The 27459-nt window shown below is 41.1% G+C and overlaps 1 protein-coding gene across 1 annotated transcript; it reads right to left on the bottom strand.

Annotated features, from left to right (window-relative positions):
* Positions 1-7984: 7984 nt before the first annotated feature.
* On the bottom strand, positions 7985-25504 carry FAM81A (family with sequence similarity 81 member A). The gene is made up of 10 exons (XM_054272950.1): positions 25436-25504; positions 23163-23527; positions 21785-21852; positions 20156-20429; positions 19240-19358; positions 14064-14193; positions 12830-12936; positions 11603-11738; positions 11030-11225; positions 7985-10636 (listed from the first exon to the last, which is right to left on the bottom strand). Exons 3-10 carry the CDS (start codon positions 21829-21831, stop codon positions 10497-10499), a joined length of 1149 nt encoding a protein of 382 aa, XP_054128925.1. The 5' UTR covers positions 21832-21852; positions 23163-23527; positions 25436-25504; the 3' UTR covers positions 7985-10496.
* Positions 25505-27459: the final 1955 nt, after the last annotated feature.

The following is a 27459-nucleotide window of genomic DNA, read 5'->3' as shown; positions in this document are numbered from 1 at the left end:
ACTGTATTTGAAAACTTTACCCTACCACTGCTATTAATTTTAATTGCTAAAGTTCAAATATTGGGTAACAGACACATTGAAACTGTTGATTTTCAAGTTGTGAATGTCCAAGTGCAGAGATGCCCAGCTGGATGTGTCACAGGGACAGTTTCCCCAGCTCTCCCTGGCAGAGGGAGCCCAGCTGAGCAGGTTGTGTGGAAGCCAGGCCCAGGTGCTGCAGCCTGCTTGGGGCTCTCTGTGGCAGAGACCTGGCCCCTGCCCTGTCAGTGTGACCCTGCCTCACTGCCCAGGGACATGCTGCTGCTCACTGCTCACCTGCACTGCAGCCTGGCAGGGACATGCTGCTGATCCTGCATCACTGCCCTGCCCTACAGCCTGGCAGGGACATGCTGCTGCTCACTGCTCACCTCACTGCACTGCAGGGACATGCGGCTGCTCACTGCTCACCTCAGTGCCCTACAGCCTGGCAGGGACATGCTGCTGCTCCTGCATCACTGCACTGCAGCGTGGCAGTTGCTCATGCTGCTGCTCACTGCTCACCTCCCTGCCCTACAGCCCAGCAGGGACATGCTGCTGCTCACTGCTCACCTCCCTGCCCTACAGCCCAGCAGGGACATGCTGCTGCTCACTGCTCACCTCACTGCACTGCAGCCTGGCAGGGACATGCTGCTGCTCACTGCTCACCTGCACTGCAGCCTGGCAGGGACATGGTGCTGCTCCTACATCACTGCACTGCAGCCTGGCAGTTGCTCATGCTGCTGCTCACTGCTCACCCCACTGCTGCTGCTCTCTCCTGACCAGCCCAGCAAACCCTCCTGTGCCTCAGACTCATGCTGAGCTGCTCTAGGGTTCCTCCTGCCTGTTTATCTGGTGTACAATTTGTGTGGTTGTGCGTTGTATTGCTAGGTTCAGCCCCAAATTCCATTTTCATTGTAGCATTTTCCTAGTTTTGAAGAGGAAGTGACAGGATTCCTTTAGGAGGAGGAGAAAATAGAGTTGTTCTGTGAATGTGGAAGTGCCCAGGTGATAAAGGGCAGGAATGCTGATAGGTTTCCCACCTGAGGGACCTGACTGGGTTTTAGGATTAAGGACAGGAACAGAAGAGATAGTGCTATCTTGAGAGCACTGGCTTTATTACAGCATTGAATATATATATTGAACTTCTTTCCCCTTTTTGAGTTGAACTGGTTATCTGCTTAGCTAATATGGTTTATCTTTAGTGAAAGGAGTTAATAACTGAATTTTGGATTAAACCTTAGTGGTTTGTTTTGTTAGGACAGTAAGCAATTACAGAACTGCTGATTTGGGGATTCTTTGCTCTTTTTTGTTTTAATCACATCTGGGAATTCATAAAGAATTTTCTGGTTGGTGTTAGTACATATTCAGCTTAATAATTTAGGAAATGTTCTCCTGTAATTCATAAACCAATGAGAATTATTGAGATATTTTCAATGCATCCAATTTCTTCCACAGGGACTGCATACACCCTGCAGAAAAGACTCATGAAGAAATTTAGAATCTCCTTATCAAAGATGGGGCTGAGACACAGAGCAAGTTGGAAGAAGATGACAGCAAGGTAGGATTTGAATTTTTCTCTTTGAACATCTTGCTAGAACCACATGATTCTAGAGAGTCTTTCTTTAGGAAAATTCCATTAAATTCAAGCAAAATAGGATTGAAATGAAATGAAGTTTGGTAAAATATTTAGCAGAGTTCTGCTTCTCAATCTCCTCTTCATTACCTTAATGGTCCGGAGCTAACAAAAGGAACCCAGATTCATTCCAAGCTGTTGCTCTAACCTGTGAGCTCCCCAGTTTCATTAAGGTGCCTGGTAGGTACATGTTGGAAACTTGGAGTAGGCTCTGAGAAGAGCAATACATGGGTGGAGAGCTGTCCAAGGCAGACTGGTGACTAAATAGTGGGAATATTTGCAGGACTTCAGTGTGCTCCTCTCTCTCCATTTGTGCTAAAGGCATCCCTGTTTGTCTGTCTGTGCCTAATAGAAATGGGTTCAAAATTCACTATGAAAAGCAAGTTTGATTGTTTCAGTTGATGCTTGTATTACTGGTGGAACTGAATCTTAATAACAAGGCATATTTATGTGTATGGCATAAACTACCACTAGTTAAAGTATATGATCATGGAATATCCTGAACTGGAGGGCCCCACAAGGATCATCAAGTCCAGCTCCTGGGCCTGCACAGAACTGCTCCAGGAGTCCCTATGGGTCTGAGAGCATTGGCCAAATGCCTCTGGAACTATGGCAGCCTTGGTGCTGTGAGCACTGCCCTGGGGAGCCTCTTCCAGTGCCCAACCACCCTCTGGGTGAATGATGACATTGCAAAGGCATTATTTCTTCTAACTGCAGATTATCCTATGTACAATCAATGGATGGATTCTTTAAGGTTAAGCATCTGTTTCAGAAGCATTCCCCTTCCTAAATGTTTTTTTAAGACAGACCAAAAAATCTGTTCTTTCCATTAATAAAAAAATGATTGCTGTCTTTAAAAAACATTCTTTTCTCCTGGGAGAAAGTTTTATCCATCATAAGTTGGTTTTATTTTTTTCCGTTATAATAGGGCGTTATTTATAAAAGTTCTTGAAATGAATCACAGAATTCCAAACTTTGAAATTCTCTGCAAATAGCAATGAAACTTGCCTTAAGTGTAAATGAGCAGTGATTTAAATATTAACTATCAGTTGATATTTCACATTGCTTCCCACATACTCATTTGTAAAACAGTCAAGCTGCAAGCTTTGTATAAATAGCATTTACTTACTGCCATGGTTTAATTGAAAGTTTGGTATTTGAGGATGGTTAATGCTGGTATGCAGGAGCTGGCAGTGACTGTTACATTGAACTCCGCTGTGTAGTTTGAGACATGACTAAAATTAATGGTGTGCCATTCCTCTAACCTGAATTGTTATAATCGCTATCCAACAGGGATATTATAAAATTGATAACTGTTTCACCATTTTTTATCATGACAATTGTTTATCAGCAAAATTGTGTTGGTTTGCTTACACATAACTAGAGTGCAGCAGGAGCATGTTTACAGAGCTCTTCAGCTTCTGGGAATTTGAAACCATCCGATTCCACAGTGGGGGAATTAAAGATACTGGCTAACCAGACTCCATTAATATATAAATTAAATTGCCTTGAGTAAAGGAAAAAATTAGTCTGGAACACTGTTTTGTAGTATTTTCTTATCAGTACCAAACTGGGCCATTAATATCTTTCATGCCTTTTTATTTTTTTTAACCTTGTGCAGAGATAGGGATTTGACTGATTGTTACAAGAAACCTTAGGGGAATAAAACATGTTCTGGGACTAGGGGTTGCTGGCCAGTAATATAATTAACACCAGAGTTACAGAAAGCTATATGATAGACCAGGTAAGCCAAGCATTAAAAATATGTTCTGTGCTCATGGAAACCAGGTTCATCATGCACAAAGTGGAAAATTTGTTTAGATGCAAAATATAAGATGTATTTTAGATGCCACATGTAAGTATGTGTAGACATTTCAGTGTTAACCACTATATGCTTCTGTGAGCCAGATTATACATGAGTTGAAGTTGTTAATTATTTGCAATTAGTCACAGTCATACCACATGGCCAGAGAGCCAGACCCTCTGCCAATGTTCCTCCAGGCCTCCCTTGTGCTGCTGCCTGCTCCTGAAGCAAAAGGCTCTCAAGTGAGCATTGCTGGGCACTTTACTCATTTATTCTTCTACCTCTGAATGGCAATTACAATATCCTCTCACTGAAAATCTTGCTGTTCTGCTCCTAATGCCATAATATTCCCTTGAGCTTTCCAGATGCAAACACAGACCATTATCTCAGTGTGCAGGTGACTCCACTCCTGTCCCTGGTGCTTAAATCTTGCCTCAGATGCTCAATTGCTCCCCTGTAGCTCGGTGAAGACTCTCTGGAGCCTGTGATAGGCAGGAGGAGCTTCACAGCCAACATTAAATGTATGAAGTTTTCAGGTCTTTGCCTGGGCTTTGCTCTTGTGTGTCAGACAGATGTCTTATTTGTGGAGTTTGTGCTTTACTGGTAACCAAGCTGCAGTAATGCAAGGGGAGGAGAGCTTTTTGCCCTGCTGTGGTGTTTGCCATGTGGAGTTCCTGCCCACTTGTGTCAGGCAGTGCCAGCCTATCCCCAGAGGACCTCAAGGAGACTCACCCTTAACTGAATCTCTGTGTTTGCCCTGCTTAATGGATTTGTCTTAGCAAGTGCTGTCCATAAGGCATGGTCTTTTGACTTAGTGAAATAATTTGTATGACTTTCCCTGGGGCTTCCTACCTGCTGAAATCCTTTCCAGAGCTGTCAGTTCTTGCAGACATGCAGCTTGCCTGCCTGCCTTTGCCTGACAAGAATAGTGACATCAGGTGGCAGTGGGGCCTCAGGGTCAGAATAATACTCAATTCCTTTGTTGCTTTTTTACTCTTTATTTTTTTGTTAATTTAACATGATGTGGTGTTATTGCAGTCTGGGCAACCTGATAAATGTAAATAATTAATTTACCTCTAGGTAGTTTACTGAAATAAAGGGCACAGGGCTATAGATAATGGGCCCAAACTAGCCCAAAATTTATCAGAAGATTCAGTATCCCACCACTGTACTCTATCTCATTATATCAGTATTAGATTTTCTTTATCTCCCCTCCCTCTGGAAAATGGAGATATATTTCTAAAATAAACACTGATAATATGATTAAATTATATTAATTTTTTGTCTTGTTAGTCCACAATAACTAGAAACTCAAAATGTTAAGATTTTGTAATTAATGAAAGATCTTTTCCAAAATAAATGATTTTATGATTCTAAGATACCAGGAGACCATACTGGAGACCAGCAGTCAAAACATAAGACATTATACATGCAACATGGTAAGCAAGCAGTTTACACTGGGAGCTGCCACATTCATTTTAGGAAGATTAATCTCAGAGAGGAAAGCATATGTGGAACTGGGTCACAGCACTTCACATATTCAAGCTTGTGTAAGATACAAAGTGATCAATCCCCGTAAGATCTTTGTAAAGTGAACAAGGTTTATTATTTATAGTAGTAAACTGCCTGGCATTTATTTTTTCAAAGCATGGCAGTGGCATAAAGTATGTTTTAACTTTTGTTGTTTCCAGTTATTTGCATTTTAAAAGCTCTGCTGTGAATCATTATACTTTTCTTGAATTGAATGATTTATACCAGACAAGATACTTGGAATGTACTGAAATTACAATTCTCAAAGCTAGTGAGGAATGAGAGAGTATGGACAACATGGAAATTCAGTGTTACTTATGCAGCTGTATATATAGTCTAATATGCAATTATTGAACCTCTGAGTTATTCTTGGCAGAGATGGCAAGATCACAAAGGCCCCTGGCAGGATGGGTGCCTGCCTTGCTGTCCTGATACCATCAGGAGGTGGCAGCACAACAATGAGGCAGCACAGGCACTGAGATATGTCCTCATTGACAGTCTGCTTCAACTTCACTCACTTGGAATGGAAGCCTGTTTACTGCACTGGTGTTAGAACATAAACCTTAGCAGAAGCTGAGGTCAGGTTTAATGAGAGTAACTCTTTGGAGTATGTACAGCAGTTCATGATGTGTTTTATTGTAATTATTTCCTACTAGAAGCAAATCTCCTTTCTCCTCTCTCACCAGCAAGTCCTACTCACCCTCTCTTACAGTTCAGTTTTTTTGTATTATGACAATTTCGAATCAGTTTTCTTCTTGAACTTGATTCTGGCTCTCTGACCATCATTGAGCTCAAAGCATTTTTTTCACTGCTCTGTATCAGAAAAGTCACAGCTCTCTCACGTATTTTGCAATGTTTGAGGCTATTCCACTGCATTATTTGTTGAGATAACCCTTGCATGGATTGAGAGCTGCTCTTTGTGCTCAGAGCTACAGCTGGTAGTAAGTGTTGATGTTGTCCTGCACTCTTTCAGCCCAAGGCAGTGTCAGAGCAGGAGGCAGTGCTGGAGGAGCCTCTTCTGCACACCTGCAGCAGTGTGAAAGGCACGTTGCTCTTTGAGCTGTACGTGATTTAAGATCTAGTGCTTTAGAACTATATCCGCTTTTTTTTTCAGGGTTTGGGAGTTTGTTTGGGCTTTTTTTTTATGATTTGTGTTGACCAGAGTTCTGCTGACAGAACAGGCAGCAGAGAGATTTGGTCCCCACTCCTCGTTCTTGTCTAAAGGAGCATCACAATCACTCTCAGAATATTTTATTTAATTATCATCTGCCTTTATTGTGATTTTACAGAGTGGCGTCTTTAGACTATTCTTTTTTTTTTTTTTTCCTTTTGTCAAAGTACACGGTAATACTTCCAGCCCCGTGCCAGTGGGATTGCAGCGTCTATGGATCACACAGGTGCACTGAGCCCCGTCCTTCCCTTGCCAAGAGTAACAGTGACACCCTGTGGCAAATTGAGTAGAGGCCGTGTGACCAATTTCCTGGGTTTCTTTCAAATTTGCCTCCGAATTTCTTACCCGGCAGGGGGTGTGACAGGAGGAATTTCTCCCCTACACATAGGAGGGCTTAATCAGTTTGTCACCTGTCTCTTATTAGACGTTTCCATTATTGGAAGACATGTCTAATGAGCACTTTAATTCTTAGATACAGAGAACACTCTGCCCCAAATGGCCAGATGCTCGTGGAGGTGGAACACAGAACAGAAATTGAGAAAAGAAAATTTTGTATTTCAGTTTAAATTGATGTTACAGGAATATACTGTTCTTCATTATCATTCATACCACTTTTCTCTAACATGGCAACAGTCTATTGAACCACATCAGATTGCAATGACAAAGATATCACAATATAAAGGTATCCACAACACAAAATTTACTACATAAACAACTGCAGGTGGAACTCAGGGCCATCCTTTGAACTTCTTCCTTGCACCATTCCTTTGGTTTGTTTAATGAGTATAAACAGCACAATTGCTCTGTAATTACTGACATCATCCTGATTCCAGCCAAGGCCTCACTGCACAGTACCATGGGTCTACTGTGTTATCACACGCTAATGTAAGAGCCATGTACCCCAGTTGAAGATTTTCCAATGAGCTGAACTTATGACACTCAGTAAGTGCTTCATGGCTGAGTGAATAGTATGGGCTGCACACTGCAAGTGGTTTAAGCCTCATGCATGTGAAATAGCTGACAAAAGAGATTTAAAACTACATGAGAGCAAGGGGTCTGCTTTTGGCTATTTTGGGGGTTTGGTGGTGGTGGTTTCTTTGGGTTAGATGTTGCTGGTTTGGTTGGTTTTATATGGATGTAGGAAGGAGGAAAAAAACTATTGGGCAAATATCCCTGGGAAGCTTCATTTGAATAATGTATTATAGACAGATTACTTTTAAAAACTAATGAACATGCAAGAAAGGATGTAATAAATTAGGTTTTGTGTCCTCTGTGCTTGAAATTTAAGGCTATTATGTCTTGTCCAAGTTTAGATGTTTGGGTGGCAAAGCAATCTTCTTTAAGCAATGGAATAGACTGCACTAATCAATGTCTTATTCTTAAAAGACTCTAATAAGCAAGCTCTAATAAGCAAGTTACAGAAGTGTCTATGGCAAATATTTTAGGTAGAGTGGGATCTATTTCAAAGTGAAGAGGTGGAGCAGATTACTTCCTAAGGCTCCTCCCAATCCTTCTTTCAGTGAGTTTGTGTCATTGAACTTTGTGATTTAAATAGTATTTTGTGCACATCTATTACACTTTCCCAAGTTCTGTTGCTCAGGTGCCATCCACACAAACACTACCTCACTACCTTGTTCCTTTTGTGGGCTTGGCAGGCTTGCACTTGGTGCACAAACTCAGAGTCAGAGCATGAGCACTTGTGCTGAACAAAGAAAGGACATTATTTCCACCATCACAAGTGGACCTTGGTGAAGGACTGGAACACAGGAATCCCACTGGACATAACCATGGGAGGGAAAAAAAGGGGCACCTGTGCTTCCAAGCACTGCTCTTTCCTTCTATTTGGCTTTCCAAGATCCCTGGGGATCAGTTTTCAGAACTGGTTTCCATTTGGCAAAACCAGGCTCCCACAGCTCAGTATGTGCAGCACTGCCCTGTGGCTGCACAGCTGTGCCCTGAGGGGAGCCTGTGTCTGGAGAGGAGTTTGCTCTGACAGGTTCTGGTGATGAGAGGATACTCCAATGCTCAGAAGCACTCTGAATTCTCCCCTGAAGGACTGGCTTATCACATGTGAGCACCCCCTGGCAGACAGTGCCAACATGACAAGGTTGACCTGGGCCTCCCTCCACTTGGCACTTCAGAGTTTGAAGACACTGCTTGGTAGAAGCTTGAGTATTATTTTATTTAGGCTTTTACTTATTGATTTAGCTGAGATTTGTGAAAAAAACCATTTTTAAGGCAGAAAAAAGTAAAATTGGATAGGATTTCCTGTGTTGTTTTATATCTGGATCAATCACGCAAGATTTTTACAAGAGAAACAATTTAAGTAAGTCCTATTTAAATGTTTCTGATTCCTTGTATGCTCTTCATATCACATCAGATTTTCTCGGGTACAGACTTCCAATTACAGAATTAAAAAAATATTCTGGTTTTGGTCTGTTTCTTTCAATCTTTTCATTTCTCTTTGTTTTTGTTTTTTTGGGGGTTTTTTTCTTTTTTTTTTAATAAAACACCAGTGATAGTTTTTCTACTGCACATAGCTAAATATTTAAGAATAGATAGGAATACATACAGGAAGTAAGATTGAATTTTGAAGACAATTCCTGAGAAATATCTACAAGCATTTAATTGTCTCTCTTTAGGGAACCGGGCTTTCCCCTTAGCTGCCATTGTAAATATATTTCACAGGACATGGATGATAGCAAAACTGCCTCTGGTATTCCTGGTTTGTATCAGAGAGCATTGGGAGCCAGAGCTGCAAAAGCTTCATGTGTCTTTGAGACATCAGTGACTTTCAGCTATAGAGGAAGTGAATATAAACTTAGGTGTTAATCCTGTAAAGATGTATGCATACACATGATTTTTACACTCTGCACTGACTTACTGAAGTTAATGACTGTAAGTTCTTGAAGTAGTTTTTTAAATTCTTTGTTTTATATATGGTGACTCTGTGGACCAAAATGGCTTTTATGGAAGTGATATTTGCCACTGATTTTCCAACTAAAAATATATTTTTCCAATACTAGCTGAATGAAAGGTCAATTAGGGGCAGTGTAGAGACATCCTATTAATTTATTTAGATTAACAATACTGTAAAGTCTGACAATTAAAATCATTTTTGTGTATTAATTACTGTTAATAGTATAAATTAATAGGATGCTAGATGAAATATTTTATTTTTTCATGAGAGTTTAATCCTGCATGGCTTAAAAACTTGAGGTGCAATATATCATGCCATAAATAAAGAAGTAAAAACAACGTATTTTTTTTATTGTCTAGATAATATGCCACATGGGTGCTGATTTTCATATGTAATCTCTTCTGGGAATGGAAATTATTATCTGGAAATAATGTGAATGCAATTAGCAATTTGAGTCTGCTAAATTATTAAAGTCTACTTAAATATGATGAATCAATTTTTTTACTTTAATGAAAATTTCTAATGAGATCATAAACTGCATCTCTAAGAAGATCATAAACTATTTTACATTAGAGTCTCCAGACTAGGTTAGATTATCACCTTCTCTTTAGTTTTCAAACCATTCTAAGTTTTTAGCAATATATTGAAGCAAGTCATAGGAACACATGCCTAGTAAAAAATGCCCTATATACATCTTTTATCTTGTGTAAACTCCCCTTGGTTATTAATTTTAAAAGGTTACAATACTTAAGACCATGTAAGTTGTTTTTTATGTTGTTTATGAATCATCTAAGTCTACAACTACATTATATAACACTACCTAATTTTCACACACAGAATATTTGCAAACCTAAGCAAAGATTTTCTGATGTTGTCTTGACTTTGAAGATTGGTCTGTTTAGTGCCAATTCTGTCTTTCCAGGAAGTCAGTAGTAGAGAAAGTCACTGTAAAAATGTCCATTGATTTTAACTAAGTAATTTGTATCAAGGTGGAGAACCTTGCCAAATTCATATGAAGCAAATGATAGCAACTTGCCTTTTTTTTAAGGTGGAGGGGTGCAGGTGCATATAAAAGCATTTAGCTGCCTGATCAAGCCTGCAAAACTGGAATGCCTTTAGCAAACTAGGTGCCAGCTTCACCAGTGTATTACTCCAGTTTTACACAGTGCTCAATTTCCTGACAGCAACTGGAGTAGTGCAGTGGCAAAACAGCACCTCAGCTCCACAGGCTCATTGCAGATATCCAAGAACAGCTTGTATGTACTGCTGTGAGCAAGCACCTGTGCAGCAGCAGCAGCAGCAGCAGCAGCAGCAGCATGTCATTTGGTACATGCAGGTAATTGGCATTACAGACTGGAACAACACTAGAGTCTGCCTTGTTAGCCAGGTAAACACTAATCTCTCAGACAAAACCTTGCAGTCATGGTCCAGCTTCTCCCCATCTTGGAACCTCCTGCTTCATTTGGTGGATCTGCTTCTGGAGTTCATCTCTGTCCAGCTTCATTTTTGCTTCTAGAACTTGCCGTAGAGACCCAATGCTCTCGTAGATAGCTGCAAACCCTATTGCAGGTGAGAATGGCATTAGTTCATCATGAGGAGAAAGTATCACATCACTGCTAGCACAATGCACTTCCATGATGCTCTGCTTTGCACTAGGAACTCAGCAAAAGTTCTGAAGGACATGGGGTGTAACTGTGTGCTGAAGGCAGAAATGCCCTGATGGCAGCCCAGCTATGGCTGTGCCTGCTTTGGGGAGGGCACTTCTAGGCTGGGTGTCACCCCTTATTGCTCTGCTTTTCACACTTAGTGAAAATCCCTCTTAATGTCACAGGTTACATCTGCCCCAAAACTATTTAAGCTACTTTGATACAATCCAAGACATTTTGCATATTAGTATGAGTGGATCACTGTCACTACAATTCAGAAAAAAGAACTGGATAAATATGGTCCTACCAGCATTGACTTCAGCTTTCATTTCTTTTATATCTTCATTTATCTCATTTTGAAGTTTGACAATGCGAATATTTATCTTTTCTTCAGTCTGTTTTGCTTCGTGTGCCTCCATGGTTATCTTCTGCATTTCTTCTATTCTCTCAATTTTCTCTGCCATTTGGTTGAATTTCATCTCAATACCTCTCTCACTCATTTCCTAGAGCCAGGAAACAGAATTTTAATTATTTACTGTGCATGTGGAATAATGGTGGCCTTTTTAAAATATGAAATAGATACTGATTTATCATCTTTTATCTGGAATTCAAAATATAAGGCATTACAATTTTCATAAAATCATTTCAAATTACTTGATTAGTGTAGGTTAAAATACTGATCTATTTAGTAGTGATCAGATTCATTTAAAGATTCTCAAGCTGTAGGTATTACACTTGATATTGATGAAGAGACTTTGGCATATTCTGAGGCTATCTGAAAATCTCACTCAAATAATATCTCAATTATATCATCTTAGTTATTAATAATGCTTTTGAATGCTTCCTGAAAAGTATTACACGACACTTGAATGAAACTTACAGTGCTTTCCTTAAAAGTCAGTGAGAGTTGGTCGATTTTTTGCACAAGCTCTTTTTCAGTCCTTCCATGTTCCTGTTCCAGCCAGCTCCGTGCAGACAAAATCTGATTGCTGAGCTCCTCAACAGCATCTTTCAATCTAGGAGCACAACAGAAATTAGCAGATACAAAGAACTGGTCATTGGACAGTGAATTGTGAAGGTGTTCATAAAAACACAAAATGGCAATTTAATACATTCTTCATATTAATATTCACCAGATTAAGGTGATCCTTTGAATTTTAAACTGGATGTGGTAACATTGGTTTAGAAAATAAAGGTAGAAGTTCACAGCAAATTTATATCAAACACATTACAAAATTTGAATCACAGTAGATGAAAATTCTTTGTGACATTGAAAACAGAATCTAGTTATCCATTCAGATTATAAACTTTATGTCCATATGTATCAAATCAGAGCAAAGATTTGGTAGCCACTTATTCTGGTGATAGTGCTGGTTCCTGTAGCTCCACTTACATTGCCTATACCCACCTCAACTTTACTCCAACCAATAGTGCCAGTGAAACTGTTTCTTTCCTCCAGTGAATATGTGAAACATGCATTGCATGAGGATGGTGATAAGCAGTAAGAAATGAGGATGGGGATGGTTTATACCAGGACAGCTACTGAGTGAAATGCCTGGAAAGGAGTTAACATCTGAATTGAATATACCCCATGTCATGTCTGGTAGTACAGAGTATCTAATCACTAATCATTTAGGTATTTCAGTTATATTCATGTTTGAAGCCAATTTAAAGCAACAGCACTCTGTGAGTACTGTGACTTGCTTCCTGCTTGCTTCAGTTGAACTTTTTCCCCTGCTCTGGACAGCCACCTCCAGCATTCAGTGCTTCAGACAGTTGTTACAGAAAGGCACCAGGCCACTCTGACAAAAACCCTTAGTTGTGTCCTTTACTATAAATCCTGCCTGATAACTAGGAACTTAATCAACTTTTCAGAATTGCCTGACCACATTAGGGGCAGAATTCTTGGTGAAAGCAAGTCCCTCTTGACCTCTTGACAGTCAGCTTTTGTAATATCTGTGGAGCAAACACACATATTCATAGAGGTTCCTGCTTTTATAGGCCTGAAGATTATACCAGTCAGACTGGCAAAACTGAGGCCAGACTGGGAAAATGGAGGCCCTACTCCCAAGGTGCATGGCAGCAGCAAGGCTTCCCAGGCACTCACTTTGTGTCCAGAACTTGCAGCTGTTGGTTGCTCTCTTTGTAGGCAATCTTCAGCTTTGCTTCTTGTTGCATTATCGATTGCTCTACTCTGCTCAGCAGATGAGAAATCTGAAACACGATTCAGAATTTTCAACAGCATTTCATCGCAGTTTCATTTGGGACATTTTCATAACAGTAGAGATCTAACAGAGCTCACTTTTGCTAACATTTCAAAAATTATTGATTTGGGGTATTTTGCTTTATAATGAAAATATACTGTCTCTCAATATGAAAGTATCAGCATTTTGAAAGCAGTAAATTTTTTTGCCTTAAATAATGTGAATAGTTTCATCCTGAAAATCTCTGCCTGCCCCCCGCCTTTAGACAGCTGAATTTGCATGATCCATACATCTCCAAGTTGCCACATAATCAGAATAAACAAGTGTCCAAGCACTCCACCAATACTGAGGGATGTGCTCCATCACTTTGTGTGTAAGGGCCACTGCAGTGAGAGAAGTGCTGGGTTTAACTGGAGAGAAGTCATAACTACAAGAGAATATTTGCTCTAAAACAACCATCCCTCTTTCTCAAAGTATAGTGCTCTGGTTCCCTACAAGATGCATGACAACATGCTCCTAGCATGCTAATATACTGCACTGAGGTTTCTGAGAAAGGCAAAGTGCATTTTAGCCTTTTTTTTACCCACTGCAAAAGGAAGATGTAAAATACTTTTGTTGTCTGAGAAAAATGGGAAGGCTTTGAGATGTGACATTAAGGAAAAGGATTCTTCATATCTCCAAGTCTCTGCTTGTATCTAGTGCTCACTTCCATTCTCAAACCCAATGGAAGAGAAACCTGAGAGACAGATTAATGAATTCACAGAACCCAAAGCCAGTTGTGTTTTGCAGACCTTCAAAAATTGTGTTCAAATACATTTAGGATCATCCTGGAAAGGCCAAAACATACAGCAAAAGCCACAGAGGCTTGCATTGTTGTAGTTTTGTTCAGCATGTGCCTTCACATACTAATCCTTTTACACAGATGCTGCAGGAACCAATGGAAGGACCTTTTCCAGCTGGAGCAGTACAGTAATGCACCTAGGTAAAATGTTCAATGTAATAAGGACTGTGAGCTGATGCACCTCTCCATTTGGAAATCTGTGAGCTCCCAGGATAATAATTAACAGTAATGGAGTCTGTGTGAATTAGACTAGAACTCTTACCTGTACAGGGATTGCCTTGGTCTAAATACCATACCTGTATTTCTGCCTCTTTGATTTTAGATTCTAAGATCAGCTTGGAGGTGTGTTGGTCTTTACTTAGACTCTGAAGTCTTTCATATGTAATTTTATGCTCTGCAGACAGCCTGGCTAACCCAGCATCACACCTGTTTGAATAGATAAAAAAACAAAGCACCAGCCAAATAGAAGATAAGGTCCAGGCTTTTAAAATTACTCATTTCATACTGGCCATTTCTGTGGAGTTCCTGGCTGGCTAGGGAAGCAATGTCTTTGGGACTGTAAAAGGGTAATACATCTCCTAGGGTTCAGAGAAGTGCTCCCAAATAGGTATGAAGGTCAAATAGTCTGATAAACAAATTCCATTGTTCTTGGCACTGGCATGATGTGGGTGGGCTGTGCTATCACTCAGGGAAATCATCTCAGAAATGCAAATATGCAGAATTTCATTTCCATGTGTTTTTGTAATGCTCTAGAAGATATCTGATAAAGTGAGTGTGTGTGTCTCTACATGATTACTAGCCTAAATAACTGAGGACCATTTCTTCATTATTGTAGCTTTGCATTTTATTTGTGAAATAGTAGTACACAGCTAGTATGTGTAGTTAACAATGTGGGGCAAATTTTATGGTTCTTAGTCTTTATTTAGGTGAATAAATAAATTGTCATTGAAAGCAATGGTAATTTTGTCTCAAAAAAGGCTGTAAAATGAAGTCCTGAAACATAATAACTATTGTTTCCTTTTGTCACATTGAAACACTTCTTGATGCTGTAGCATTTTCAGGATAATTATGCCATAGAACATGTGTGTTTTCTACCAGATTTTAAAAATAATTTGATCAGGTGGAGTTCATCTACAGTAATGCAGTAAGGGCCTTAACTGAGCTGTAAAAATAAGAGTACTGTGATTTCAGGAGTAAGACCTCTGTGAAATGTGACTCATATATATATTATTTTTTTTGCTAAGGGAAATATGTAATCATCAGTGTTACCAAATTTGATATAGGAAACTGATGAGGAACAGACAGCAGTTACAATTTGAGGGAGAAAAAGGCAGTAAAATAGAAAAAGCTGAGGCATGTTAAGTCATTATCTAAACCAATAACATACTTTGTCATCTTTTTAGTCACATTTCTGTTTGAAAGCTTTCATTTCAACATGCATTTTCATCACCTCAGTTTCAAGAATTGCCATTATCATTAAACATGAAGGGAAAGTCACAGCTAAGATGACAAAAGGAGCATCTGCTTATTATTATGGTACAGTTTCAATATTAAAATAATCAGTAATGTAAAATAGCACATAGGCATTATAAAACTTGAGGAAATTAATTTCTAATGTATTAGTTCAGCATTGTGAGACCTGTTAGTAAGATCTGCAGGAAGCCTGGCTAGGGTTTACATAGCAGTGAAAAGCTTGCCGGGCTCACAATCAGGCAGTTTCTAAAGAAAGACAAAAGAAGCCAAATCTCTCCATGTTGTTACAATCAGAGAGAATCAGAGAAATGGAACCAACTTGCATCAAGTCACCAAAAGGTCATGGGCTCTAAAAAATGGTTCATTTTGTTCCTCTGAGGCATGGCAGAAAATGGCAACAGCCTTGAAACTACTGAAGCAAATTTAATCAGCAAGCACCTGTGAATGTTTTTAAAGTAAATTAGTGTTTTGGGTTTAATCACAGAGCATCTCTCTTCTTCATGGAATTCAGTTATGTGGTCAAAGGGTTCATATAGTTCCATGGTAACTGAAACATTAATATTCTGACAAGCTGAATTTAATGTCTGCCTGGTATGCACAGATCAGATTATTTTGGTTTATCTTCTATATCTGTTGTACACACTCACAAACACGATTGGTTTTGACCTGGAAGAAAATATTACTGTTCAGCATCAAAGAAATCAAAAGGCAAGTAGTTGTTCCATTCAGTATCACTGGGGCACAGATAAAGTGAGAACTGTGCCAGTACCCTGCAGCTGCTGCTATATGCATATGCTGTCATGGTATGGAGAGAGCTTTAACGTTCCTGGTCTTTTATAACAGGAGATGTTTCAATTAAAATGCCAGTGTTTCAGTGAAAAACAAGTAGCTGGAGAACAGGGAGTGAAAGCAAGTTGAAATGCTCAGTGGGGCACTGGGCAAGAGCAGCAGAGCTGGTGGATTGTGCTGGCCTGGAGCAGGGAGCCCAGAACTGCCCTGGTGGTGCCACCTCCCACTCAGCAAGGGCCAGAGAGCAGCACATTTACTGCTCCTGGGGAGATTGTCAGTGTGGTGAAGCCCAGATGCATGAGGCTCAATCTGTGCAGCAGGAAAATCTGCCTACGTGTAATGAGCCCAGGTTGTCTGAAATGAATCAGTTCTATAATGTAGATAAAAAAGTCATCTATATATGCAAAGTAGGTCCAATCTGAACACATAGTTGCCATTTCTCTGGATGTTTCAGCTCTCAGGAAGCTTTTATGAAGAGCTACTGCTATCGTTCCAACCAAGCTGCTGGATTTAAACTTTCCAGACAAATGCTCATTATCCACAAGTAATTCTCTAAATAAATGATAAGGCACTAATGAATTTTATGATCTGTTATCACTAGAAAAAGAATTGGTAAATCTCTATAATATAAAATTGACAACATAAGAGACAGGAGGCTGGAGAATTTGATCTACTGGCATTGATCTAGTTTTCTGCTAATGCATCGCTGAATTTTATAGAGGTCATATATTTTTTCTTAAAGTTAATGATAATGCTGATTTTTAGCAATAATTCAGGGCTGTGAAAACACTTTACAAATTCATCAGTAAACTGTGCTTATTGAGAAAAGATCCAGAGACATGAGCTATAATGTGTGGTCTGTCACCTTCTGATAGCAGTATTAGTTGATTCTGTGATGTGAGTGAGGTATGTTGGAATCTCACTCCTGCAGAGCAGTGGGGAGTGTGGTTTGGGGCTGTGCTCCAGAAGTGCATGTGCATGTAGGGATCCCTTGTTCCCATCATTAACAGCACCAACCTTCAAGAAATAATGAGACAGTTGTTTGATGATATATTGACATGTTACAGAACAGTTGGTGTTAGGAAATAAACTCCCCTCTCTCCAAAACGGAACTTGGATAGGATGTTTAGTATGCATGAAATTACTGGAACTGAAATTTGGCCAGAATCCTAAAGTGGACACTGAAATTCTTACATGACAAAGGGCTCATGCTTTGGGATTTACTGTCTGAACTGATTCCCACTGTCCTGCATGCTGCCAGCCTGGAGCAAGCACAGCACTCAGAGCTACTGCAGCCTGAGCCTCTCAATGGACCTTTGCTGTGGCTGAAAGTTGATGCACAAGAAGTTGGTAACCCACAGTAACTTGATCGTGTTTCTAATGTTTCACTCTGAACTCATCTGGAAACCAGCAGCACTAGAGTAAAGTGTATTTCATATAAGGAACATTGGCTAAAGTAATCAGAAAGTGTTTATCTCAGGGAAAGTCTCTGTGTTGTACCAAAGGCACAACAAACCACGTCTTGGCATAATCTCCAGCTAGTGCTATAATCATTATTCACTGGAACACTAATTTCAAAGTAGAATATGTCTGCAAATAAAGGCAAATAGCTTTCTCTCATGGACTCATGGACCACTGCTTTAAATTGCTTCCTCATAAAGGGAAGATTTTTTTCCTCATTCAGGGATTTTTTTTTTTTTAAGAGAATATGCTGAATAGAAGCATAGAATGCAGTATGGAAGGTAGCAGTTAAAGGCAATAAACTGATTATCTTATGGGAATGAATACAAGTAACCTGCATTTGTCACACAGTCTGACATAAGGCACATGGGTATAATCTCATTCCATTTGCAGATAAATTGCAACCTGGGCACAGCACTAGGGTGGTGCCCTAAGGAAATAAAGGAAGAAGCCCTGGCACAGCCTGTGCCCATCCCCACCCTCCCACACTGAGGTCACTGTCCTGGCCCTGCAGTGACACTGATACCAGCACAAGTTTCTTCTCTTGAGTTCCCTGACTGAGGGCAGGGGCACCACATTTTGCCCCCCAAGGTGTCAGTAACAGTGCTGCTCCACACAGAGCCCCTCTCATGATGTAGTATGATCTCGAAGTATTTTTATAGAAAGAAGCAGGAAGATCTAAGCATGTACATTTTGGGGGATTTCTCAGCAGGATAAGTACGTGTATGGGTATCTCTTTATAGGCTTTTCCATCAATTTCCTGATTTGAAAAAATAAACTAGTTCATTTGTGTTTGCTAAAGGATAGTTTACTGTTTAATTCTTTTTGAAACCTCTGAAGTATTTTCTGTAAAATGGGCTATGAAAGTTACAGTGGAAGCTTTAGATAATTGAATAATTGTCTGATAAGAAAATAAGAAAACCTTAGTTCAATGAAAATCCCTCTCTGATTATTTCTATATGTTGTTGAAGGTTATCACTAAATCAGGTGACATGCAGAAAAGGAATCAAAATTATCTGCACAATATAGACAACGGGTCAAATTCACGACAAGTATAACTCCACCAAAGTTATTACCCAAGCAGCTGTAGGCCAGGTTATGTCCTTTTCCTGCAGCTGTACACATCCTCTGTCTCTCATGTTCAACTTTACAGGCACTTAAGCAAATGTTGTTGTGCTGAGGTTTGTAAATTTGTCATTGATGGCACAACTGAAGCCTGTGCAGCCACAGAATTGTAACCAGGAGCTTTGGGCAGCCTGAAAACCTCTGTTACTGTACAGTTTTCTGTTCCTTAAGTGTCATGTAGCCCATGTGGGATTTAATATGGCTAACAACTAACTGAATGTGCAGATTTCTACTTCTAAAATATATGCAAAAATGTGCAACTGTTTTGTTCTTCACAAGTGCAGATTGTTCCGTGCTGCCTTTATAATTGTGCTAATTAACGTGTTTCAAAGACACGAGTCTAACCACAGCACTTTTAAAAAGCTGAACCAAATCCAATTTCCCAGGGAATTTGAGATAATTTATTTAGAACTAATTTCAGGGATTTTAGGAATTAAGGGTGATGTTGTCAAATTTAATATGTAATACTGGAATGCAAAGTATTATTATTCATTTTCTTGAAAACACATAGCAAAATTATCCTTGGAATTTTGCCAAAGTTGAATTCAGCCCATTATCATTAATACTTCAGGATTAAAACAAGATTAGCTAGCCCCCAAAACACAGTTCCATGGGGACTTTTACCTTGCAACTCTTCCCCGAAGATCTCCTAGGCCAGAAAGCTGCCGCATTTCAAGACTCTTCAGGGTAGAATTTGTTCCATAGCTGAGATTGTCTCTGACACGTATCTGTTCCTGCAGCATCTACAGAACATTCATATGCAAATAAAAACTCAGTATGGCACATTTAATGCACACTTTAAATGTCACTCATTATTTTTCAGTAATTCAGTATCCTCAGATGCCATTTTATTATTACTTTATTCAAAGCTTTGTCTTGTAATGTACTAAACCAGATACTTTTAGTTATTCTATTATTTCTTATTATTAGTGTCCAATCTGCACACAACTACCATAATATATATAAAGTATAACTTGACAGTGAAATGGAGACTTAAATTATTTTTTTCTCCTTTCATTTTCCCCACCACACCCCTGTTGTTCACTGCAGCAGAGGTCAGACATGAAGTCATGTGTCTGCCTAGGATTAGGTCATAAAAATGAGCACTTGGGTTCGGTTACTTCATGTCGTCAGTGAGTCGGAAGGGAAAGAAAGTTTATTATAGAGTGAAGGCATTTCCTACTGTTTATACAGCACAGCCTTTGGACTGAAGTTGAGCTGGGTATTAGTGTCACATTAATTCATTTTTTCAAGATTTTCCAGTGCAGCTTTTGAAAGCAAGCTTATTAGAACCACAAAGGCTCCTGTGCTTATATGCTAATATCCTGTGCTATTTTCATAGCCACCGAAAGAATTATGTAATTTGCAAACACTTTTTCAAGTTGTAAAAACAATTTACAAGCGTACAGGATCTTCAGACCTTGTCTGACCTTTACTTATCCTGTCTGACCTTTACTAATCCAGTGGTAAACTTGGTTAGGAAATGAGAAGCAGTAAGTAACTGAGATGGCATTAGCGCTGTGCAACATTCTTGCCATACCTCGATGTCCCGGTTGAGCTGCCTCACTATCGCAGTAATGTTTCGGATGTGCTCTTCCAGGAGTTGCCTTGCCAACCGGTCACCCCCCCCTTTGTTCTGCATTCTGTGCAGCGTGGAAACAATGTCCTCCTTAATGCGGAAAGCGTGCTCCACAAGAGCTGCTGTTGTTTTCTCATGGCTCAGGATTCTGTCCTCCAGCTGATCCACCAGGCTGGCGGAGGCCAGCGGCACCGCTGTCAGCGCCTGGCTGTGCAGAGGGATGTTCCGGACCCGTCTGGGGGAACAATATTCACATCTTGATAACTTCTCACACAAAACTCTGCAATGCCTTTGCACTGAGACAGTGGGACACTGTCCGAGTGCTGGCAATGCTGGGGAGAAGCCCCAAAATACACCCAGAGAGAGTTCCCACTGCTACAAATAAGTGGGTGCCGTGTTGACTACCGTGTGTCTCGTACAGGCTTTTTCTCATGGTCTTTAAGGAAGCTTACAAAAGCATGGGATCTTAAGGAAAGGACATTAGCATAATAAAAGTAGTTACAAATCAGAACTATAATTTGATATTCAAAAGTAGTTACAAATCAGAACTATAATTTGATTAAGAATCCAAATTCAAACCCTTCCTACTGAGTTTCCAAAGTAATGTTATTTGTCTTTACAGTTTTCAGGCTTAATCAAAACTGTAACAGTTGAAGGTAGGTATTGTAAATTAAATTAAACCAGATCAGAATTAAAAAGGAGTAGTTTGTGTCAATCCCTTTTCTGTCTCTATAGCTAGCCTGTAATACCATACAGAAGCTTGTTCCCCTGCAAACTAGACAGGAGCCTATGTGGGCATAGAAACTGAGGCGAGACCAAATTTATGACAAGCTTCTCATAGTCTTAGAAGTTAAATTTCCCCCCAAAATAGCTTACATTCGGGTACCTTGAATAATTATCTAAATTTTTGCATTGCATAGCTCCCATGGAAAGCAGTGGAGCTCATGGGTGCTGAAAGTAATAAAATTAATCTACTAATGCATGCAACCTTTTCCTGCCACTGTGCTCTGTAAAGAATAACAACATTTTCAGAAGCATAAGTAGAGGATACAAGTTCAATCCCACTTTAGAAAAGGAGATATTTTTTCTAGGAACTCTTATTTATTGTGTATTCTCATGTTGTTTCCTGTTAATGAGCCAAATTAGCAGTTCAGTTTGACCATGGTTGTGGAATCCTTTGAGTCCTTCGGGGAAATCCCCAGGGCCTTGCCCTGGAAGAATAAACCATAGAGTTTTCCCCACCTAGGCTGAAAGAAAGGACTTATTGATAGAGATGTATGAGGATTCCAACAAAGGTCACTTTGGCTCTGTGTTTTCACAACTCATTCCATTCCATTTCATCACTGGCTAAAGTGTTCTTGGACTTCTGGTCAGTGAGATTTAAGCTATTGGATTTCTTTGGGAAATGGCTAAGTAAAAGCTGAGTAAGGCCTTGTGATTTGGGCTATGATTTGAATGTCTGTGGTATTTCACTTTGCATTGCACACTAATGCCAAAGTCTCAGGTCACAGCATTACTCTATACAGGCAATTAAGAGATACATAATACTTTGCATCATAAAGATTTTTGGTTTTATATTCCAGACTGTACCTTTCAGAAGGGGCAAGAGTTGGGAAGATCGGGCTTCGGTGGGCCATTCTCTGGTCAATAATTTATGTCTGTTGAAAAAGTACAAATTGAATTATTGAATAGCTTATATGTGGTACTGAAATGACTTAAAGCTTTTGCTTTCAGTGCACCTTTAAGTTAAGTGTAATATTATGCTGACACTGGTGATCTTGGCCTCCAAATATTGCTAATGCAATAAATGCAAATAAAAATTAATACAAAAGAATGAAGACTAAAAGCAGCTAAAAAGCTTTTTATAGTGAAAATTATACTCTTGAAAAGAAAAGGTTGACAGCCTTGAAACTGAAATCTGCTGTTGACCCACATAAGTGGTTTGGCAGGACAGAGGTTAACAAAGTCTTGTCCCAAATTTTCTACTGATCTCTGACATCATTAATCAATTAATAATAAAATAAGGTCTACAGGATGATCATAAAACTTAAGTAAACATTGGCTGGAGAATCAAATACAAGTGATTCAATTCAGCAGATTATTAGGGGTAAGATGTTTTTCTCATAAAAGCATTGGCAACCAGAAATCTAAATAAAATGTGTGACATCAGCATAGTTTATCAAAATTTAGTCTTGTATTAATTTGTCTTCAAATCTAAATTACCACACTTTATGTTGTAAATAAATTCTTCTGTAGTAAGAATATAAATTCTGGTTTTAATTTTTAGACACAGCCAGACAGACTGTGACAGACATTGCAGCAGACTAAGTCTATTAAATAGCTTCAGAAAGATATTTTGGTGTCTTACTGTGAGACTAGTACCTGACTCAGCAACTTTGTCCACTGACAGAAATTAATTAAAAATATATTAGCCTCAATCAAATCCAACTAATCTCCCCTCCATAAAACAAAAAACATTTTTAAGTATAAAGAGAAGTAGTATGGCCTGAGCCTGATCTCCTTGGGAACCTAAAATCCTCACTGCAAAATAAGGTTGGTGTATGAAAAGGAGCTTACAATTGCTGATGAAATCCTGTGCAATCTGGGAAAGATGGAAACACAATAGTTGAATATCGATAGTGAAGGAGCAATAGGGCTACCCTCTGAGATCTCACGATGCAAAGCATGTTTGTGCTTTAGAAATCTATGAAAGCACTGCCTGAAAGCAGAGAGCAAATATTGTCACAGCGTGTGTGTTCTATTTATAGCACGGCTTCAGAAACTACAAATTAGAAAAAAAACAGTTTTAAGAGAAGCTGAGTTGCTGAGCAGCAGTGACACCAGACAGGAATTCAGAAGGTCTGAATTGAATTCCTTGCTCAATCTCTGATCCTGTTGACTTTGGACAAGTTATTTCCATGAGTAATGACTCGGTTTCCCTATATGTAAGAGAGATAACCATACCTACCTCCTTGTTTAGGTTCTTACATGGCTATGAGTAAAAAGGACAGTACAGGAGCTGGGGGTCATTGTGGTGACTTCTGCTTTCAAAGTCATGCACAGACACTGAATATCCAGTTCTGCAGTCTGCTCCTCACACTCATCATTTCCCACTTATTGGATTTTTAAGGAATTCCAGCACTCTGCGAGGGTCCCTCCTGGTCACAGCACCAGGCACCCAGTTCTCAGTGGGCCTGAGACCTCTGGGCCTTAACACACCTTAACCATCTTGATGCATTCAAGCTTTTAAGCATAATTTAGCTGTAAATAGAGGAATTATCCCACTGAATTTGGAAGTTATGTGCACTGCAGCAACGAAGCACTGGATCCTACCTAGAAAAACAAAAAACAAATATTAAAGTCCATACATCTATCAGCATCTTAGTGAAATTTAGTGAAATTCACCTTACAAAAACCAGCCAAACAGTGTTTTAGTCTCACAGCCTTCAGTACACATTTATTATCAATTAGAAAATAATGTTAGCAGAAAGCTAAGCATAGGTTTGCACAAAGTCTTAACTCTTTCTGCCAGTATACCATAAGAAATGCAGCTAAATTTAAGTATTTGGAGTAAGTGTGGATATGGAACAGAAGTTACACAAATGAACTTGTCATTCATTTCTCTTTGCTCAGTACATGGTGAAGCATCTCATCATCAGATATCAGATTTCTTGATCTGATCCAACAGCCAGAAAGGGTCTAAGACTTTGATTGGCAGTTGTACAAAACTTTGAGGAAGTTTGAGATATTTGCAATTAAGAAATAGGTGTTAGAACTAATGGCAAATTCCTTCTCTATGACTGTAATACCAACTTACACTAGCAAATAGAAACCATAAGATGTTCTATAAGAGGAGTATAATTTCACGTGGCTGTTTCAATGGCAGTAAACTGGGGTCAAGCAAGATACCAGCCAAAATACTGGTTACAGGTGCTTAATTTATCTTTTTAAAATAATGTTGTTTCCTGCTTGATACTGCTATAAGCAATTTAAGTCATGATGTATTAACCCAGTAAATTCAGGTTGACTGATTTAATATTCCAAATATACTTGTCACATGGAAAAGATACAAGCTTTTTCCTAATTGGAAATGATATGCCTGATTACCAAAAATAACAGTTCACTTGATACTTAAGGCAGGTTTTCCATACAAATGTGCAGGGCTTCCTTGGTGTTTCTTTAAATCACTGGCATAAGATGTGTAAAAGCTTGGGGAAAAAAATCATCCATGGGATGTGATGAAGAAATACTTCTAGCAATGTGCAGTTCACTCCTTGCTATTTATGCTGTGGCATCCCTTCCCCACTTCTCAGACTGCCTCGCATGTTTATTTTCTGTGGGATCTCCATTTCTCCTGCTCTGAAGGATAATCATACCTGTAGTGTTCAGCTTCCCATCTTCCATGATAATCTACAACTAATGCTGTAATGTCTGCGCACCTCGGAGTGTTTTTCACGTTCATTCTCACAATATGCCTGTGAGGTGGGAAGCATTATTATCCCTGAAAATACAATTTCCTTCTGTTGCTGGTAGGGAAGTGAAGCACGGGGCGGGCTATGTGACTTGACACAAGTCACACGGGAGTCAATGCAGACTGAAATACCTGCCTCGGCAAACACTTTAATCACTCTTTCCGTCTTAAAATAGAAACCCTTTGGTTGCTGCACAGGGAGCGTGTGACGGCACCACCCCGGCAGCCGCCAGATGCTTCCCAGTGTTACTCTCGAGTGCGTTGGGGCAACGCTTCGGAGTAAGCGGAAAAGTCCCCGTGCTGCAGCTCGGCAAAGGGATGGGGCAGAGCCCGAGAGAGCCAGACCCGTGCCGAGCCCTGGGCGCGCCTGTGACACTCGGGAACACGCGCTGTGTGCGCGACGGGAGCCGGAGCGGCTCCCCCGGCAGCGCGGGCACCGAGCCCGGGGCTCCGAGCTGGGTCAAGGGGCTCCGAGCCGGGCCGGGAGCCCCCTGGAGAAATAGGTGCGATCGGCCCCGGTGCCGGCGCGTGCCGAACCGCCGTAAGCGGGGGAATCGCGGCGGAGCGATCTGCCCTGCCCTGCCCTGCCCTGCCCGCGGTTCGGCCCCGCCGGGGGTCCAGGCCCCGCGGTGCGGGGGTCACCGGTGGGCGCAGCGAAGGTTGCGGGGACACGGGTGTACGACAGCCGACAGGACACCGCGGGACAAACATCACTCTATGGCCATGCAACACGGGGGGACAGAGCCGGGACAGCCTCTGCGCTCACTCACCGGTGCTGGCTCAGGGCAGGGCAGGGCTGCCCGCCGCTCCCGCGCATCCCCGCCGCCGGCCGAGCCCCGCTCCGCTCCGGGCGCGCTGCCGCCGCGGGAGCGGCCGTTCCCGAGCGCCGTGACCGCCGGTGCGCGGCCGGGGCTCCGTCCGCCCGTCCTCCCGGCCGGCTGCGCGGAGCGGATGGGATGGGATGGGAGCGGCTGGGAGCGGGGCGGCCGCCGCAGGCCGGGCTGCGGGAGCGGGAGCGGTTGCCAGGACGCCGTCACCATGGGAACGCTGCCGCCCTGGCGGGGGGAGCCCTTCGCATCGCCCCCTCCTCGCAGCGATTGCACGGCAGCGCCCGATCCTGGCGAAGCGGGGAGGGACGGGCAGGGCCCGCAGACAGCGGCGCTCCCTGCGGCACGGGGGGCGAGCGGCGGGCACCGAGCGGGGGCCGTGCCCGCGCCTCCCGCGCCAGCAAACGCCGGCCTCCAGACAAAGTTCGGTGGTGACGAACAGCCGTGACTCGGAGTTTCTGGTGGTGCAGAGGAGCCGAGAGTATGACTGAAAGCATGGGTTTTTCCAGAGCATATATCAAATCCTGTCAGAACACATTATTAAAATCAATGACAAATATTATTCTTGTTTATAAAGTTTCCATGTTACATTTTCAAACAAGAGCTAACATGCAGCTTCAGTGAAACTTCATATATCACAGCAAATAAGATCCATCTGCTTGCACAGCAGAGGCGTGTCAGCTAAGAGAAAGTATTACTGGAAAAACAAAGTCCACAGAGGGTGTGTCTGCGTTCACTTTTGTTTCCTGCTTGTGTCATTCCTTGGACTTTGATATGACCACCTTGGGTAAACAAAATGTAAGTGGAATCTGAGAAGAACTTACTGCACCAGCTCACTCTGAAATAGCAGATTGTCTCTGATTTTAGTTAAAATCTATGCAAAATTGCATACTGTTGTATAGGAAAACCACTGCAGGACTAAGGATTTGGTAGCTGTGAAGGATAAAAGGATTGCACCATGCACACTATTGTAAAAAGCAAGGTGAGGTCTAAATCCACACTCTGGTTGACCTATTTATTTTAAAGTAGTTCCCACATCAAAGGATCAGGCCAGAGAGAAAACATGCCATAGGTGCTTTGAAAACTATGAACTTGGAGTCAAAAGACTGTAGGATAATTCTGCTTCGAATGAACCTCAGGAGAATCCTTGTCCAACCTCCTGCTCCAGCTGAGGTGATCGATGAGGCCAAATGCAGGGTTTTGTTCAGGGTTTTACCCAGCCTACTCTCGAAAACCTCCAAGGATGGAGACTGTCCAGCTTTGGTGGATAGCCTGTTCTCATGCTTGTTGGCTGCTGAGGAAAGAACATTTTCTTTATACCTAGTCTGAACCTCTCCTGTTTACATTTGTTGTCTTCCCATAATGTGCCACTATGAAGAGTCTGAATTTGCCATCTTGGTGACTTCATCACAGATACTGGAGGGCCCTGCCAGGTCCCCCAAATCCTGCTCTCACCAGGCTGAGCAAGCCCTGCATCCTCAGGGATCCAGCTCCCAACCATCTCACTGGCCTCTGCTGACCTTGCTCTAGTTTCCTGATGTACACAGCTGTAGTGCCTGAGCTGGCAAATATCTAGACTAACTTCATGTCCCTGTGTAGCTTTTGTGCACCTGTCTAGAGGTTTTTCCTTGCTCGGAGCCCCTTGCCCAGTGTTTTCTTGAGTATGTACGTCTGCAGAGTAGGGCTTGCAAGCAAATTGTTAGTTAAAGCAAATAAATTGAAGATATTTGAAGTTAAAAACATAACATTTGTACCTCCTACTGCAATCTTGAAAATAACATTAAAATGTAGCTCATGCCTGCTTTCTCCCTCTCGCCCTTCTCTGGCAACAGTGCAGGCCAAGAGATAGGGACAGGGCACGTAAATTCTTGTCTGTTCTTACAGTCTTTCCACACCACCAGGATTTGAGGTGAATGGTCTTTGGTTTGACCCATACTGATGCTCTTTTCATCTTGTGCCATCAGAGA

The sequence above is a fragment of the Melozone crissalis genome, unplaced genomic scaffold (genome assembly GCF_028551555.1).
Source record: "Melozone crissalis strain CALT ecotype California unplaced genomic scaffold, PUWL_Pcris_2 ptg000014l_1, whole genome shotgun sequence".
NCBI lineage: Eukaryota > Metazoa > Chordata > Aves > Passeriformes > Passerellidae > Melozone > Melozone crissalis.
This window is presented reverse-complemented; position numbering and strand designations above follow the sequence as displayed.

Coding starts and splice junctions, on each gene's coding strand:
- FAM81A (XM_054272950.1), bottom strand. CDS start 21,831: ATGGCCCACCGAAGCCCGATCTTCCCAACTCTTGCCCCTTCTGAAAG. Junction 14,194..19,239: donor CTTCGGGGAAGAGTTGCAAG/GTAAAAGTCCCC, acceptor CTATTCAAACAG/GTGTGATGCTGGGTTAGCCA. Junction 11,226..11,602: donor TGACTTTTAAGGAAAGCACT/GTAAGTTTCATT, acceptor TCCTGGCTCTAG/GAAATGAGTGAGAGAGGTAT.